Source organism: Helicoverpa zea, chromosome 5, assembly GCF_022581195.2.
Source record: "Helicoverpa zea isolate HzStark_Cry1AcR chromosome 5, ilHelZeax1.1, whole genome shotgun sequence".
NCBI classification, from domain to species: Eukaryota; Metazoa; Arthropoda; class Insecta; order Lepidoptera; family Noctuidae; genus Helicoverpa; species Helicoverpa zea.
In genome coordinates, this window is record NC_061456.1 from 3,796,025 (window position 1) to 3,813,785 (window position 17,761).

The 17,761-nt window shown below is 35.3% G+C and overlaps 1 protein-coding gene across 1 annotated transcript; it reads left to right on the forward strand.

The window, feature by feature from the left end:
- The first annotated feature begins 8,259 nt into the window (after nucleotides 1–8,259).
- LOC124630230 lies at nucleotides 8,260–17,051 on the forward strand. The gene is made up of 9 exons (XM_047163997.1): nucleotides 8,260–8,362; nucleotides 8,861–8,901; nucleotides 9,603–9,664; nucleotides 10,430–10,581; nucleotides 10,976–11,115; nucleotides 11,895–12,041; nucleotides 12,500–13,077; nucleotides 13,655–16,119; nucleotides 16,697–17,051. Exons 1-7 carry the CDS (start codon nucleotides 8,314–8,316, stop codon nucleotides 12,593–12,595), a joined length of 687 nt encoding a protein of 228 aa, XP_047019953.1. The 5' UTR covers nucleotides 8,260–8,313; the 3' UTR covers nucleotides 12,596–13,077; nucleotides 13,655–16,119; nucleotides 16,697–17,051.
- The last annotated feature ends 710 nt before the right edge of the window (nucleotides 17,052–17,761 follow it).

Sequence of the window (17,761 nt, forward strand, 5' to 3'; positions counted from 1 at the left end):
TGCTGTAGTACTTTCTTCTAGAGGTATAATAGGTGTGGATTGCATCGACTTACTATAATCGTAACTGGAGATTTTGACAATCAATAATCAGCCGTAGCGGCTTCACCAGCGAACGCCGAGCTCATGATCTACCAAAGTATAAAGATATGCTTTGCCATAGGTAGGATTTCACAGGGACCCCACGTTTTTATTTTAGTTTAATATGACCGGGACCACCTACGTAGGTTGACAGGTAAGTAACTATTTTTTTATTTTCTAGTTTTCAGTGCACATAAGATAAAACCGTTTAACTTAAAAGCTTTTTTAACGATTTTTTATTTTCTAGTTTTTAGTATTTAATGAAAATGCGTACCGAATATTCCTCATTCTATCTAATTCATTTAGTGTATCATTATTACACGGTCTCCTGACAATTTATTACAATCTAATTCCTCAATACATAGCCCTTCCAGATACTTTTTTTTTAACAACCCCAAAAATCATCACATGACCTCTCCTGCTGTGGGTCAGCAGCGGTGAGGGAGTGTCAGACTCTTGACTAGAAACCGTTTTGTTCCGTCGTAGGCCTTTTATGTACCAGGGCCGCGGTAACTCTTTCGAACAATCTCGCAGCCCAGGCAGGCCTTGGCCCTGTTGGGCCCCGCTGGAGTTACTGACAGTTTTCTACTTGTGAAGCCCTTTCATTTGATACCCGTATTGGTGGGATTGATAAAAAATTGTTATCAGCCATTTGGTAGCGGCGGCCATCTTAGATTTCAATTTTGCATAGTAAATTGTATTCTACTTGTTGAGACCTTTCATTTGATACCCATGTTGATGGGATTGATAAAACCTACGTTATCCGCCATTTTATAGCGGCCGCCATCTTGGATTTAATTTTTTATAGTATATTGTATTCTGTTTGTTGAGCCCTTTCATTTGATACCCATATTGATGGGATTGATAAAACCTACGTTATCCGCCATCTTAGATTTCAATTTTGCATAGTAAATTGTATTCTACTTGTGAAGCCCTTTCATTTGATACCCGTATTGGTGGGATTGATAAAAAATTGTTATCAGCCATTTGGTAGCGGCGGCCATCTTAGATTTCAATTTTGCATAGTAAATTGTATTCTACTTGTTGAGACCTTTCATTTGATACCCATGTTGATGGGATTGATAAAACCTACGTTATCCGCCATTTTATAGCGGCCGCCATCTTGGATTTAATTTTTTATAGTATATTGTATTCTGTTTGTTGAGCCCTTTCATTTGATACCCATATTGATGGGATTGATAAAACCTACGTTATCCGCCATCTTAGATTTCAATTTTGCATAGTAAATTGTATTCTACTTGTTGAGACCTTTCATTTGATACCCATGTTGATGGGATTTATAAAACTTAAGTTATCCGCCATTTTGTAGAGGTCGCCATCTTGGATTTTAATTTTATATAGTACATTGTATTCTACTGGTTGAGAACTTTCATTTGATACCCATATTGATGGGATTGATAAAACCTACGTTATCCGCCATTTTGTAGCGGCCGCCATCTTGGATTTCATTTTTTATAGTAAATTGTATTCTACTTGTTGAGTCCTTTCATTTGATACCCATGTTGATGGGATTTATAAAAACTAAGTTATCCGCCATTTTGTAGAGGCCGCCATCTTGGATTTTAATTTTATATAGTACATTGTATTCTACTGGTTGAGAACTTTCATTTGATACCCATATTGATGGGATTGATAAAACCTACGTTATCCGCCATTTTGTAGCGGCCGCCATCTTGGATTTCAATTTTTTATAGTATATTGTATTATGCTTGTTGAGCCCTTTCATTTGATACCCATATTGATGGGATTGATAAAATCTACGTTATCCGCCATTTTGTGCCGGCGGCCATATTGGATTTACAATGTTATTGATATTACTATATTGTATTGTCATCGGAATTAAAGGTGTATACAAAATTTCAGATTAATCGGTTGACAGGAAGAGGGTGAAATTTGAATTACTAAATTTGACCCAAGAATGAATAAAACAAACGGGTAAGCTAAATAAAACCGTTTAATAAAAATAACGTAACTTTTTAAAAGCGTGTTTTTTTTACTATTTTTCAAACTAAAAACGAGTAATGGACCGCTAGTCATATTCGGAAACCGAAATGTTTTTTTCCTTGTACGCGCTCATGTCATGAATTACGTAAGTCCCACAGCGCGGATGCTAAACGTGGTGGTCAGTCTGAACTATTAACACTATATTTAGGGGGTAAATAAGTGGTACTGAAAGACGCTTATCATCATCACCTGAGCCTTTTCCCAACTATGTTGGGCCGGATATCAATAAAAATCCTAACAATACAAATCAGTTAAAACTCAATTCTCCATTAATTAATACTAAAATAATAAAGGGGGAAATATTAAGACTAACTGCCACACTCAGAATGGATACTTAAATTAGTCCTAATGAGTCCTTAACTAATTGTCATTAAATCTGTTAATGAACGATACATCCCAGAGTCGAAATTTAAGGGTTTATTAGTTAATGACAGCTTTAAGTATCCGTAGGGCAGAGTATCGTCAAATTGTCTTTGATAATGCTTATCGATAAACGAAAGGTGTAGCCGCACCTTAAAATGTGAAATTATTAAGTAGCAAAAACTGTTATTTAAATACATTAAAACCTTGTTTATTAACAATAGAAATAAGAATTTGTTAATTTCGGGATCGTTTTTACGTAAAAACACCTATTTTCATGTAAATGATATAAAGTACATGGGAACTTTTTTCTGGTATCACTGTCAATATTGTACTGTCAGTGTCAAGGTTACGTTTAAAATTCTTGTTCCGTTAACCGTCAGGAAAGAAAAGTGTGATAAACTTTGAAATAAATAGCTTTATCTTAACATATTATCATGGTAAGTTTCGTTTCTATGTACATTAGTAGCTGCACATATGTATTTGAAGAATTTAACTTGTGCTTGTTTCATTTTAGGAGTCTTCGGGAACAAGAGCCCCACGCAAACGTGTGGCTAATTTCACGGCGGACGAAAAAGCTTTGTTAGCACAATTAGTTAAAAAGAGACCAATCGTGGAATCTTAAATAACAGAAGGCAAGTCAGTCGCCAAGAAACAAGCAGCATGGGATAGTATAACACAGGAGTTCAATCAGGAATCAATCACCAACTTCCAGACTACGGGCTGCTTTGTGAAAGTTTAAGAAAACCCAAATAGCGATTTCGGCCCGAGACCTCGAGCACAGCAGCCGCGCTTGCGACCACATGACCAATGAAGCAGTCAAATAAATCTTTGTACTTCATAATTGGCCTCTTGTTCAACAATTAAAAAAGTATTCCTCTTATTTTATGGATTTTTATTTATTAAAAATTATATTATGAGAAAAACCTATCAACTATAGATTGTCGCACCAAAAATCCATTGCTGTTGGTTGTGCTTTCAGGCCTTTCACTCATCAGGACAACATCATCATTCTCAATATGAAGAGATTCCCAGTTCATTGGAACCAAATCAACCTGTAAAGAAATATTATGCAGTGTCGCACAAGCACATAATATCCATCTTAATGCCCATGCCAAGTTGGAGACAAGGAAACCTTCTTTTCCAAATGCCAAAGCATCTTTCCACAGTATTCCACATTATATTTTATTTGGCTTCTGTTGTAGTTTTCTTGTGCAGTTGAATTTGGTGATAAAAACGGTGTCAGTAGCACATTGCTAACTGCATACCCGCTGTCCCCTAAAATCATCCCTTTTAACACACTAGTATTCGGTCTTTGTTTACTTGCACTGCTGTTAAAAATAAAACTATCATGGGTACTGCCAGGCCACCGGGCTACTAGATCATAAAATGCCAAGTTTGTCCCAGTGACTGCTTGAACATTGATAGAAAAATACCCTTTTATATTCCTATAGACTTCTAATGTTACTCCTCCTGGGCTTCTTATTTGGCCCCACTACTCTAAACCTTCTGGTATAGTCTACAAAATCAATAAAGTCAAGCAAATCACTCATCTTTACTTTATTGTTAAAACATTCCTATTCCTGAGACTTTTTAAAATATTTTATTTACTTTTATAACCTTAAACATAAATGTCAAAATCAATCATTAGAAAGTTAAGTAAAGGTTTTGCTTTACTTAACTTTAATTGTCATTAAGGGATGGTAACGGATCATTAACTGTCTCTGAGAGTGAGCTTTTTTAAATCTATACTAAGGAGCCACTTAAGTAACCATTAACTGACTCTGAGTGTGGCAGTAAGTATCTAAAAATTCATCCGCATCGCTGTCAGCGGGAATCGTGCCCAAAAGGCTGGCTGCATTGCCACGCTGGATGGCAATACATATCCTTTGGCCGAAGTATAGGCCAGCAAGTATTTCCCCCTCTAATACTTTAGCATTAATTAATGTAATCATAGATAATAAATTAAGAAATTAAATATTCTCCATTTTAATATAAGAAAAGGTCCTAACTAACGATAACACAGCATGGCACACATGATAACTCGGAACAGTTCACAACACGCAATACAAGGCGTCCAAAACACAATAGCGACGCAAAATAGCAACATTTGACTAAAATTTATACAAAACAACCTTGCACTTAAAAATTGAGGGTATAACGTAGGGCAAATGTGGTAAACCCACAAACAGGGTGTTTTTCTCAATGTGACCAGCAGCACATGGCGACATCCAGACTTAGCTTCGTTTATTCTTTTTCGAATTCTTTTCTGCCTCCTTTTACTGCTAGCTTCATTTGTTTTACCTTTTAAAGAAAAGGCTTGTAATACCTCGGATTCCAGAATCTCATCTTTTAAAATACTAATAGTTCTTGAACCCTTAATTGTTCTGTTCATGCGAAACTTCTGGCGTGTCCACGCTTCACCGGACCATTTTCTTAGTCGATCTATTGTGCCTTTGGGGTCTCTCAATCTATGTCGAAGGTACCTACAACTTCCTTTTGGATCAGTAATTATTTTATATAATAATGTAAGGAGTCCGTTTAAAATGGCAAATCCAAGTTTTGCGAGTCCTATAAAAAAGTCAGCAAGACAATTAGTTTCGCCAGCTTCATCATGTTTACTCAATTCTTCCATTTCTTTTTGTTCCTGCTTTAACATTTCATTTTTTTTCTTCCTCTCCAACTTTCCTTTCTTTCTTTTTTCTTTGTTTTGCCTTTCTTCAACTCTCAACTTCTCCTGCTTCTTATTGCTTTTCTTCTTCTTTCGCTTTTTTTCCCGGTTTAGCTTTTGTTTTTCCTTCTCTTTCACTCTTGCACAGTCACACCCTTTTGAATATAAATAACTATCATCAGTTTTTGTTTTAATTTTGTTAGTATTTTCTTGTATTTTTTCTGCTAAGTCTGTTACACTGCCACTGTTATTAACATATTGTATAGGACGGCGTCTTCGCCTAGGTGGTGGCCACGTTAATCCGTTCCTTTTATGGAAATTTGCCGTGCTAAAATTATTCCTTCGTCTTTTTATTAAACTTGACAACGAACCACTCATAAAAGATACTGATTTAATTTTTCTTAAGTCTTTTAAATCTAACGGTTTCCTTATCATTTTATTAGAAGTATTGTTGTTTATTTTGTTGTATAATTTTAATATCAGGTAAAAGAGGAGATCAGTTGAAACTTCTTTAGGATTGTTAATAACATCATTTATTTCACATGTTTCTTTGGAACATTCAGTGACTTCATCCGGTTTTCGTTTTTTTTCGACATAGTTGCATTTACATAAATTTCTATTTTTTGCTCTTGCTATTCCACAAATTCCATCACAGCTAACTGCTTCGGCTCGTTCTTTAGCTTCAGTTTCTAAGTCAGTGATTTTTTTAATGATTTCTTTAGAATTGATAACATACATATTATTAGCATCCAACCGTACTTCAAACATAGGATCCGTTTTAACTGGCAAACATTCACAAGTAGATAGTTTCGGACGGTATTTTTTCTTCAAATCACATGTCAAATCTGTACATACTCCACCGCATTTACAATTAAAATTCGGTTTCTCATCTATAACAATATTTTTTTTACATATGCCACCTTCACATAAATTCTTAGCTAGGAATTCTTTTCGACGTTTGTTATGTGAAGGACAGATGCAAGTTGGTTTAACTTTATGTTTTTTACTTAGATCTACTACTTGGTCCTTTATTTCATCTGGGTTTAATATTCTCATATTGTCAGAATCAACCCTCAGTTCCATGACTGGTTCTTTTGTTTGATCACCTGCATTCTGTGGCATTGTGTTAATATGATCGTTGGTTGTAACATTGTTATTACAAAACTTAAACTTGTTTTTAAATTTACACATAAAGCAAGAACTTCGACAAGGATTGCATGAAGCGGGAATAGTTTGTACACATACTGATTTCATTTGAATTTCTTTGCAAGTTGTGTTATCGCTGGTAGTCATTTTTTGTTTCTTTATACATTTGCAACTAAAATCGTCTTTTTCACTCATCAATGCCACCTCACAAATTCCTTTTTCGCAAACATCATCAACATGATTTAGATCTTTTACCTTTCTTAGTAACAATTTCTTAGTGTAACTATGACATAAACAAGTTATTTTACTCCTTATTTTTTCAACGCCTATCTGACTTTTAGTTGAGACTACATTATTTTTCTTAATGCCACCACATGTTACATCCGTGCATTCAGTAGGTTTTTTCTTACAGTTACATACAACATCCGTTTGTTTCTTATAAGCCGCTTCAGCACTATTTTCGTCGTAAATAATATGTTCATTATTTTCTTTTGCAGGACAGTCACATTCTTGTTTTTTATTTTTCTTTGGTCCTGCTTTATTCTCAGAAAGCTTCTCCGTTCCTTTCGTTACTGAGTTTTCGAACTTGTCATCACTTTGCTTATTTTCTGTTTCAGTAAATTCATTGAGTTGCAGTTCACATGCACAAGTGCATTTATCTCTTCGTTTAAGTTTTCCAGGCCATAAAGTTTTTCTATATTTCTTCTTCTGCTTATTTTCATAAGTATCTCCTACGTATACGTCGTCTCCATTGTATTTTACTGTCGACGCAAACTTAATTTTTGGTTCACGATTTCCTGACGGGAGATTATTTTTAAATATCTGCGCATGATGTTTATTTTTCAAAATTCCTGTACTTTTATTAATTGTTTTGGGCAACTTGTCAGTTTGTGTTTTATTGTCAGTATATATAATTTTCCCTAAACATGAACAAAGAACTGACTGATCTTTACTCTTTATAACCTTCTTATGTGAACTCCCCGTTGATATATTTTCTATATTATCTTGGATACAACAAACTGTATCATTTTGGTCAGTTTTTTCTAGTATTTCTTGATCATACAAGTCATCAACGTCGTCCCTATGTAAATAGTGCATTAATTCGGGTTCGACCTCTGAGTATTTTGCTTTTCTTTTATAATGCTTAAATAAGTTTATTTGCTCAGGAGCGAAATCTCCTTGCATGTTAATAGTACAAACACACTTTGATACTTTAAAATTATCATTGTTTCCGCCCTCCGGATGGGTGAGATATTGTAATTGGATAGGATCGTTTCCCGTCGTTTCATTTTTAGCCGGACATGTGCCAGTATTTCTACACTTAATATATTTTTGACACTTTTGTGGTACTTTTCTTCCAGTTGCTTGTAATGAAACATCGTGAAGGTAATCACAACAACAGTTATTGCATTGTGCCATAGTGAACAGTCAGAGCACTGTAATTTAGATAGCACATCTCACCCAAGGCTTTAAAAATCAGTATTTCCTAATAGTTCTGCAATTCATTCTGAACACTAAAATTTCGATATATTTAAGCTAATATTTAGGGTCTTATTTTTGATTATCTTAATATATAGCCATGACAAGTTATGCTTAAGAAATGTATTTGATTGATGAGTTTGGTTAATGTCATCAATTTTTTTTTTTGTAGTGACTCCCTGAACTATGAAGGTAAAATATCTACTCTATGAAATCTTGTAGATTGACCTCTGTATACACTCGAAAATTCAGAGATTATTAAAATTTAACGTGGTTCAAATGCGTTAGCTCCTAGACCACATTTTGAATATTTAGGCATAAAGCGACATAGATGAATTCATGCAAAACGGGTATAACTTCGAACCATATTAAGTAACAAATAACATAGAACATAATACCAGGAAACTATTCAGTGTATATTAGCGATATTTATCATTTGTAATGGGTATAACCACTGCAGTTTAAGGAAGATTTGTTTCAATAATTACTTGTACTGTAGTCACATAGATTCACTGTAGCAGGATCAGTGACCGATTGAATTTATAGAAGTAAACATGTGTCGAATACTCTCTGCCGCTGTTTTCCTAGTATCCATTTGTAGTGGTAAGTTTCACGATCCCTTCTATAATTTTATATTATAGAGTGTTTCTGTCTGTTGCGCTTTCACGCCATTACTATTGAACTGATTTAATTAAAAGAAGGATACATAGTCCATACCTAGCCTAAGATAGGACATATACATAGAATACTTTATACCCTGTTGCGGGAATTGGTTATTTGTAGGATATGGGTGAAATTACGGAAGTTTTTAACATTTGAATTGTGATTCAAATAATTACCTAGTTTTTACAAGCCATTCATTTAACGATCAGAATCAAGATATATATATAGATATATATATATATATATATATATATATATATATATATATGCAAATGAATCCCTATGTCGTTTGGTCACGCCATTAAATTAAGGTACGCGTGAATGAAGCTGAAAATTAGGGGAGATAATTAGTTGATCATTATTATTAAGCGTTGACTCAGTAAAATATAGTTATGTAGGTATACCTATATATATTTATATGTAAATTATTATTTCCAGTTTTCTCTGCGAATCAATGTCAACGAACACCATCGATAATGGTAAGTTATACCTACTTAGAAATATATAGATATAGAAGGGATAATATATAGAAAATTAAACGTTATTTAGGCTAATTAAACTGTTTCATAAGTTACCTATAAACGATGGGATGTTAGAAGATTGATGATTGAAAAACAATGTGTTTTTGCATGTCTAGGCAGCGCATCGTGCTGTAACTCCTAAACGGATGATACCTGCGATTGTGTTTTTTTTTTTACTAACATGAATACACTGCTGTCATTTGTTTGTTACAAATTCACACAACTGGACCGCTTTCAACAATGAGCGAAAGAAAACCTCGAGCTTGATCGAAACGAGATATGGAGTCCACCTTAGCTGAAATGACGCGCACCACAACCGCTAAACTAGCTTCACAAATGTCCTTGTATTGAAATTAATTGTATTGTATTTAAATAAACCTATTGGCCATTAAGTCATCGGTTAGACTGACTCAGATGTAGCTGAGTGACCAGGCTGCGTCTAAACTAGGGTTCTTTTATGTGTGTTACTGTATTGTGTGTGTGTATATATACATATAGGTATTGTTTGTGTGCGTAAATGCGGCAGTAGGGCGCTTAATTTCAGCTTTGACGAGCCTTCCCTTATATGAGCTACTTTTTCTATTGATCTGCTGCAGTCGTTTTAATTTACTGCCTACCTAAACCATAAATCGATTATTAAGTATTGTGTTTTTTTTAAGGCACAAAGAGAATCAGTCATGGTGAAGTTTACAGAGATGGTTGACACGACTCTGCGTCTTCCGTAAGTTTTTAATTTGTTCTGAATTAAAGTAGATTTGTAATGTAACATCTGAGCATATACAATGAACGATATAATAAACAGTGAACGATCCACGCACAATTAATCTTCTGACATAGGGAGATTACTGAAAAAGTAAGTCCTGGTCTTGATCTACGTATTCATGGACAATAGATACTTATAAAGTGCACTTAAATATATGTAAGTACCTACCCATAGTCTGATATTCCGATCAGTCTTGAAGCATTATGTTGATCGAGAAAATTCATCAGTTTACTTTAGCACAGATTACCTTAATAATTACCTCCAGATAGAGCGCAATAAGCGTCCACTTGACCAATCAGAGCCAGATTCACGATTTACGTAACAATAGTAGCATTTGCATGGGCCCCGCACTTGCAGGGGCCCTCGTTTCTAGTTTAAACAACAGGAAACGTACCAAAAATTCTGATCTACTGAATTACGTCATTTATTTTTCGCGGTTTCGCTTCTCTTTAATAGGAAAACTACAAACGGGGTCCAAAGTATGCTTAAAGGCCGTTCCCAATATTTTATCTGACTCTCTGTTTTTTGTTTAAGTCCCTGTTATTTGGCTTTGGATCTATATCATATGGGGCTAAAATGTCAAATTCTTAAGTAAGCAAAACAACAGATAAATAGAATAAAAACATAGAATAAAGTTTCTTTGATCTGAGGATTACCTAAAGGTTGATGATGGTGATGTGACTTCAACTATAAACATGGTTCATATCTTTGAAATGTTTTCAGAAATGATTCCGAGGATCTGGTCAACGAATTTGGAAGTAATTTGAACACCTATTTTCATGATCTCCGCGAAAGTTGCAATAGTACTGAATATTTAAATATATCGGCCTTTATCGACCTCGTGAAATTCAGTTTACGGAATAACACATTCAGAGGTAAAGGACCTAAATACTCTTTACTAAGATTCGATAAGTACCTATTTACTCTTTTGTTTCGCTAAACCGATTGAATTGCAATTTGAGACGGAGAGATACCCCGGAGACAGACTTCTTGTCCGGTTACGAAATCGAGTTGCCTCGGGAAGTCGGGACGATGGTGAAACCGCGGCTAAATAACGGTTTTTAGTTTATTTTGGATTATTACATATATTTCTAGGTACTTTAGGAACACAAATACCTACGTAGGTAAGTACATGATATACCTAGAAGATAGAAAAGCAGTTAAGCCCTAGGAACGTAATTACTTAAAGAAAAGTGACTCGTGCCTCTACACATATTATTTAAATCAACATTATATTTTTTTAATCCAATACTATTGCTTATTTTCCAGCAATCGTTGATGATCAGGGTTGTATAAAAAGCATAGAAAGAAACATAAGTCATTGCGTAGAGAGCCACGTGGGAGTCTGGAATATTTCTTCGAAAAAAAAACACACGCACTGGATTACTAAAGTGAGATTGAATTATGATGTAAGTACCTACCTACTTATCTTCTGAAAAGTTCTTATTTTTTTATCAAGGCTAATTCATGGAGAACTAAATGACTGAACGAAGGTGCCATAATGGAAAATCGCCTAAGAAATATTAGCGCGCCAAAAAGTACCTAAGTGCCTTCCTTCTTAAAGAAAATAATATTTTTTAAGTCTCAGAGAGAAAGAAAGAAGAAAGAAAGAAAGAAGCCTTACAAAAAATAAGTAAAAATAAAAATTACAGTCGTTAGAAATAAGAGAAAAAAAAGACTAATTACAATTAAAATACAGTAATGGGAAATATGTGTCACATCCCGCGTGAAACGGCCCTAGTTCAGCATAATGCTGAGACCCTGTACGGGACAAAAGCCTCAGCGCTGATTTTCAGCGAGAGCCGAAGCATACGCGATGACTTCTACTGGGGCAAGAATTAAATAAGGTGTAAAAAATAAACTAAACAGATATCATAATAGAAAAAAAAATGCAGACTAAAAACGAATAAATAAATAAATATTCCTTGGCACACTCGGGACAGACTTTCGCGCAGATTTGATTCATTCCTCAGTGTGATTATTAACAAGACATTCATATTTTCTCACAAATCAAGCAACCACTTGATAAGAAACGATTTTGGTTTAAAACCCTAAAACAGGGCGTCAGTCAAATGTGTCTTGTGTAGCCCTTAACTAGGTAGACATAGTATGTACTATCGTCATTTTCAAGTAGTAAGTATTATTTAGTATTTTTATCAATTATTTGCTTTATTTAATTATTTCACAGACTATGACCTGCCGTGTCGCTGAATTAGTGAAAAACTGTGTGTCTGTGCGCCTAAATGATTGTAAACCGCCCGTTGCAAAATATGTGACCTCACTATTCGATTTTACTCTGAAAAACTGTCCTGAGCCTACCCAAAACAAAACAACTGTAAGTAACAATATTCTACACTAGCTGTTTTCCCGCGGTTTCACCCGCCTCCCGTGGGAACTATGCCCGTACCGGGATAAAATAAAGCCTTTGTTACTCGCAGACAATGTAGCTTTCTAATGGTGAAAGAATTTTTTTTTATCGCTCCAGTAGTTTTTGAGTTTATCTATTACAAAAAAATATCCTTAATATATATTACCTAGTGCTTATATGTTGAATACAATACATGAAGATTAGGGTGGAATTATTTAAACTTGTCAAATTTTTGGCATGCGGGCCTCTTCGTCGGCATTTTTTTTAACTATTACAGCAAATGCTGTACCTACATACATGTATTATGTACAATTCTTTGTTCAGTTCAATTTGTTGGATTCTTTTTGATCCAACCACGGAGTTATGAGAGGTTATAAAACGACCCGACAAAGATTTTATAAATCATTCAAATATATTTTTTTCAGCCAAATAAGGCGCCGAAGTTGTCGGAACCGGTAACCATAACTTTAGGACTGGGAGCTGTTCTTTTGATGCAACTAACAAACGTGTTGCGAAACTAAGCCACACCATAAAATAACAATATTTACAGGATGGACATTAAACATGTGCACTCGTCATAATTTATAATTTTGTTACCAAAGAAAACGGTACGGTACCTATTTTTATCAAAAAAAATATTTATAAGACTATTGTTTATCTACGCGTCAATTTATATTATAGGTATTGTAACGTTGTACGTTATATTTTGAATATTTAAAAATACTAGACTTGCTATATCTCGGCCGCGCGCCGCGAGCCGTGAGCCGTTGACGGGTGACGGAAACCGGTTCGGCGAACTATCCCTCCTATGAGGCGACGCGAGCAGAGCCGGCGGTAAATCGCGAGACGGGCACTAGCACGACACCGCGAGCCGATACAGTCTACTACTACTACTGGTCTATGTACATTTTTAACTCGCGATTTTTATTGCAAATAAATTAACCTTTAATAAACTATTGTGCTTTTAAAATAACTTTTAAAGTCAGTGTATACCCCAGATCGGGTGAGTGTTGCAAAATAAAGCTTATTATGTGCATCTAGAAAAGTTATACGTGAGTACGTGACGTGTCGTAGGATGACTTGCTAATTTCATTGTGCATTCATTATGTTATTTCATGCTACGATCACGCCTTTGTTGCTGTTCTTGTGGAATATTATAACCTGTGTATCGCCATAACGCTTTTAAAAAATATATCATGTGGTATTTGACCTTACATGACCGGTGCACTTTGACCGTGTCATGAGGGCCACGCCCTACAATTATTTTTCCATATTCTTCTTTTCAAATAATTTCTTATAGTGACTACCTATTTATTAATTTCATTAACTTCATTTAAACTAGTGCTGTGCTTTGTAAATCATGCAAATACTTTCACCTTCATCACTTGCATTCAGATTACATTTTGTTAGCTGTGATTATGATTGTCACGCTGCCTAGGCTGCCTCATCTCGATGCTATTTAGTGCTTGATCACTGCTTTCCATCTAGTTAGGTAGTGAGTAAGTGGAAATCGGGATGTTGCAGTCGTGGCTGGAATATAACCGGACCGTAACTAAGACGGAACATAACGGACATTCCAGGGTTCAAGTACCTGACTACCTCCAGTGCACCTACCGTAGTGCACCTACCCTAAGTGCACCTACCTACGCGCTTGTCTACCTACGTGCCTGTGTCTACCTACGTGCCTGTGTCTACCTACGTGCCTGTGCCTACCTACGTGCCGCGCCTATCTACGTGTCCTGCATCTACCTGCGCGTCCGGCATCTACTAGCGCGCTGCACACGTACCCCGCCTGACCGCTGCCGAGCTGCCTGACTATACAGGGTAGTAGTGTTCTATAGCGGGCCAGAACTTAACGCGAGCTCGATTATTCTAAACCCACTCCCGGCTCTGCCGATCTTTTCCTAGAATATAGACTTTTATACCATTTACTAAATTTTTTTATTTTTCTACCTACTAGACTACCTACCACTAATCCAAACGTTACAGTGGCGCCCAATAAAGGTAGAATATATCGAGCCGTGTTTAGTTCTTGTTTGCTAAGCATTTTGTAGTTGTCCTGGTGTTGGTTGTCTGTCAGTTGTGTTGAATTTAATCACAGCCTGCCAAATGTGAATCTACCCACATCTGTTTAATAATTATTTTTTTTCTAATATTTAAATTCAACCGTCCATTTTTTTTTTTACTTGACCTACCGTCAATATTTTTCTACCCCCCAATTTTTATTTTTACATTTACCTTCAAAATTAACATACCTTAAATATATTTTCACATATGGTTGACTGACCACAAACGTGCTGATTTTGCATCTGAATTGTTTTGTCTTTATTATTTTTGTCTTTATTTTGCAACACACTCCTTCTCTGCGGTTTTAATTTTTATCATGTCTTACCCTATTAAGTTTTTATCGCTACAAAAAGCTGAACTAGACTATGAAGTTACTGTTCGTGATGGTACTGGGGGAGATTCGGTTAGCGAACTTCGGAAACTGATATGTAGTTAAATTATCTTCTATCGTACAAAAAACAAAGTTATAATTTTAATCGTATCTATTCTAAACACTATAATCACTACACTAAACCTAAATTTACTTCTAATAGAACCCCACAAGACAGTCACAATTTATACGTTAATAAAATGGTACATAAAGTATTTTAAACTATTAAATTAATTAACTATAAAGTATAACTTAGACTAATTTTATAAGAATGTTACTACGACTAGGTAAAGTAAATCAAATTGTTAATAATTAAACTTCGTTGATTATAGCTAAATATATTTTATTTTAAACAAGTTTAAAAAAAAAATCACCTAAAACTAAATGCTCTAATACATAAGATAAACTAAACTAAATAATAAAAACTAAACTTAATAATATAAACTAATAAAGTACAAAGAATAAATTATTAGTTCAACTTAAATTCTATAACTGTAATTAAAATTATATAACAAATTTTAAAAAATCAACTAAAACTAAATGCACTAAATATAACTAAAACATATACATAATATAAACTAAACTAAATAATAAAAACTAAAAAACTAAATTAAATAGTATAAACTAAAAAATTAAACTAAATAACGTAAACTACACCCACTTACGACTACTACCCATAACTATTGCTTTTCTATTTTTCAATTATTGGTCTACCCCAATAGTTATATGATGATGGTCTACCCCATACATCGTATTCCTACCATATTAAATATATTATGACTATCGGCCCTACACCGATGGTTATAAACGAAACTTTTGATCGTGGTTCTACCCCATAGATCCCTTCTGTATGCTAAAGGCCCTACACCTTTGGTATTCTACGGAGCGGTGCAACTCCTTAAATAAGCCTTTGCAAGAGCGGTTGATTACTCTTTAAGTAAGCCTTAAAATCACAAGAATAACTTATCTATTTATCCTTTCTAATATTCAATCTATCAATTAATAGTTATGTGTAGTTAGTAATCGCTCGGTTTCAGCCTTATCCTCTTCCAGCCATGACTGAACTGGGTGAGTGTTCTGTGCACTATAGGCAGAATACTCAGGTCGAAAGGACGCTGACGCACAGATGTCTAGTGTGATGTCGGCTATTTAATGTAAGGAAGAATGAAAGGTGAGGGATGATTACATTATGAATGAAGACGAATGAAAGAGAAACTTAGATCAGTTGTTAGCAAGAGCGAAAGCAGCGGATTTTTCCTAGGAAAAATCCTACGCTAAAAAGGGGGGTACTGTAACGTTGTACGTTATATTTTGAATATTTAAAAATACTAGACTTGCTATATCTCGGCCGCGCGCCGCGAGCCGTGAGCCGTTGACGGGTGACGGAAACCGGTTCGGCGAACTATCCCTCCTATGAGGCGACGCGAGCAGAGCCGGCGGTAAATCGCGAGACGGGCACTAGCACGACACCGCGAGCCGATACAGTCTACTACTACTACTGGTCTATGTACATTTTTAACTCGCGATTTTTATTGCAAATAAATTAACCTTTAATAAACTATTGTGCTTTTAAAATAACTTTTAAAGTCAGTGTATACCCCAGATCGGGTGAGTGTTGCAAAATAAAGCTTATTATGTGCATCTAGAAAAGTTATACGTGAGTACGTGACGTGTCGTAGGATGACTTGCTAATTTCATTGTGCATTCATTATGTTATTTCATGCTACGATCACGCCTTTGTTGCTGTTCTTGTGGAATATTATAACCTGTGTATCGCCATAACGCTTTTAAAAAATATATCATGTGGTATTTGACCTTACATGACCGGTGCACTTTGACCGTGTCATGAGGGCCACGCCCTACAATTATTTTTCCATATTCTTCTTTTCAAATAATTTCTTATAGTGACTACCTATTTATTAATTTCATTAACTTCATTTAAACTAGTGCTGTGCTTTGTAAATCATGCAAATACTTTCACCTTCATCACTTGCATTCAGATTACATTTTGTTAGCTGTGATTATGATTGTCACGCTGCCTAGGCTGCCTCATCTCGATGCTATTTAGTGCTTGATCACTGCTTTCCATCTAGTTAGGTAGTGAGTAAGTGGAAATCGGGATGTTGCAGTCGTGGCTGGAATATAACCGGACCGTAACTAAGACGGAACATAACGGACATTCCAGGGTTCAAGTACCTGACTACCTCCAGTGCACCTACCGTAGTGCACCTACCCTAAGTGCACCTACCTACGCGCTTGTCTACCTACGTGCCTGTGTCTACCTACGTGCCTGTGTCTACCTACGTGCCTGTGCCTACCTACGTGCCGCGCCTATCTACGTGTCCTGCATCTACCTGCGCGTCCGGCATCTACTAGCGCGCTGCACACGTACCCCGCCTGACCGCTGCCGAGCTGCCTGACTATACAGGGTAGTAGTGTTCTATAGCGGGCTAGAGCTTAACGCGTGCTCGAATATTCTAAACTCACTCCCGGCTCTGCCGATCCTTTTGTAGAATATACTTATATACTAATTTTCTAAATTACTCTTTTTATTTCCTCACCTAATAGACTACCTACCACTAAACCGAAACGTTACAGTATGATGCCGGTATTAGTGTATAATCTATGAGTACGATGAGTTATTAACAATTGCCATCTGGCTTTTTAAAAGTTGGTATGTATGATTATTATATTTAATAAATAAATAATTATAATTAAAAGTATTAAGATTAGGTTTTTATTAATATTTTGTTTCAATTTATTGAAATAGTTTAAGTAGACATTACTTACTCAATACCATTGACACATTATAAAATTAGCAGAATCAAGCCCCATTTCTCGAGCTCTGCCTATATCTTGCAAAGCACTCTCACAAAATTTAGAGTTAGCCTGTATTCCATTCAGTTCCTGAGTGGACCTTTCTTCTATTAGGTACAATTTCTTTTTTTCTCTATTTCTCTCGAATATTGTGGATTAGATTCTGTTACACTATCTGAAATAAATACCTATGAGTGGTCTGTTACGTTTATTTTTGGTCCCACCGTTTATATTAGGAACATTATATCCTTGGACTCAATTAAATTAAAAAATATTTAATTTAATTATGTAATTAATTTTAGATTATATTTAAGGTGTTACAACAATTAAATCAGTATTGCTAGAATGTACCTACTGTTTTATTTCTCCAGCATTTGTAATCATATTTATATAAATATTTTATTTTCTGTACTTATTCAATAAGTGTAAGTAA

Coding starts and splice junctions, on each gene's coding strand:
- LOC124630230 (XM_047163997.1), top strand. CDS start 8,314: ATGTGTCGAATACTCTCTGCCGCTGTTTTCCTAGTATCCATTTGTAGT. Junction 8,363..8,860: donor CCTAGTATCCATTTGTAGTG/GTAAGTTTCACG, acceptor TATTATTTCCAG/TTTTCTCTGCGAATCAATGT. Junction 12,042..12,499: donor CTACCCAAAACAAAACAACT/GTAAGTAACAAT, acceptor TATTTTTTTCAG/CCAAATAAGGCGCCGAAGTT.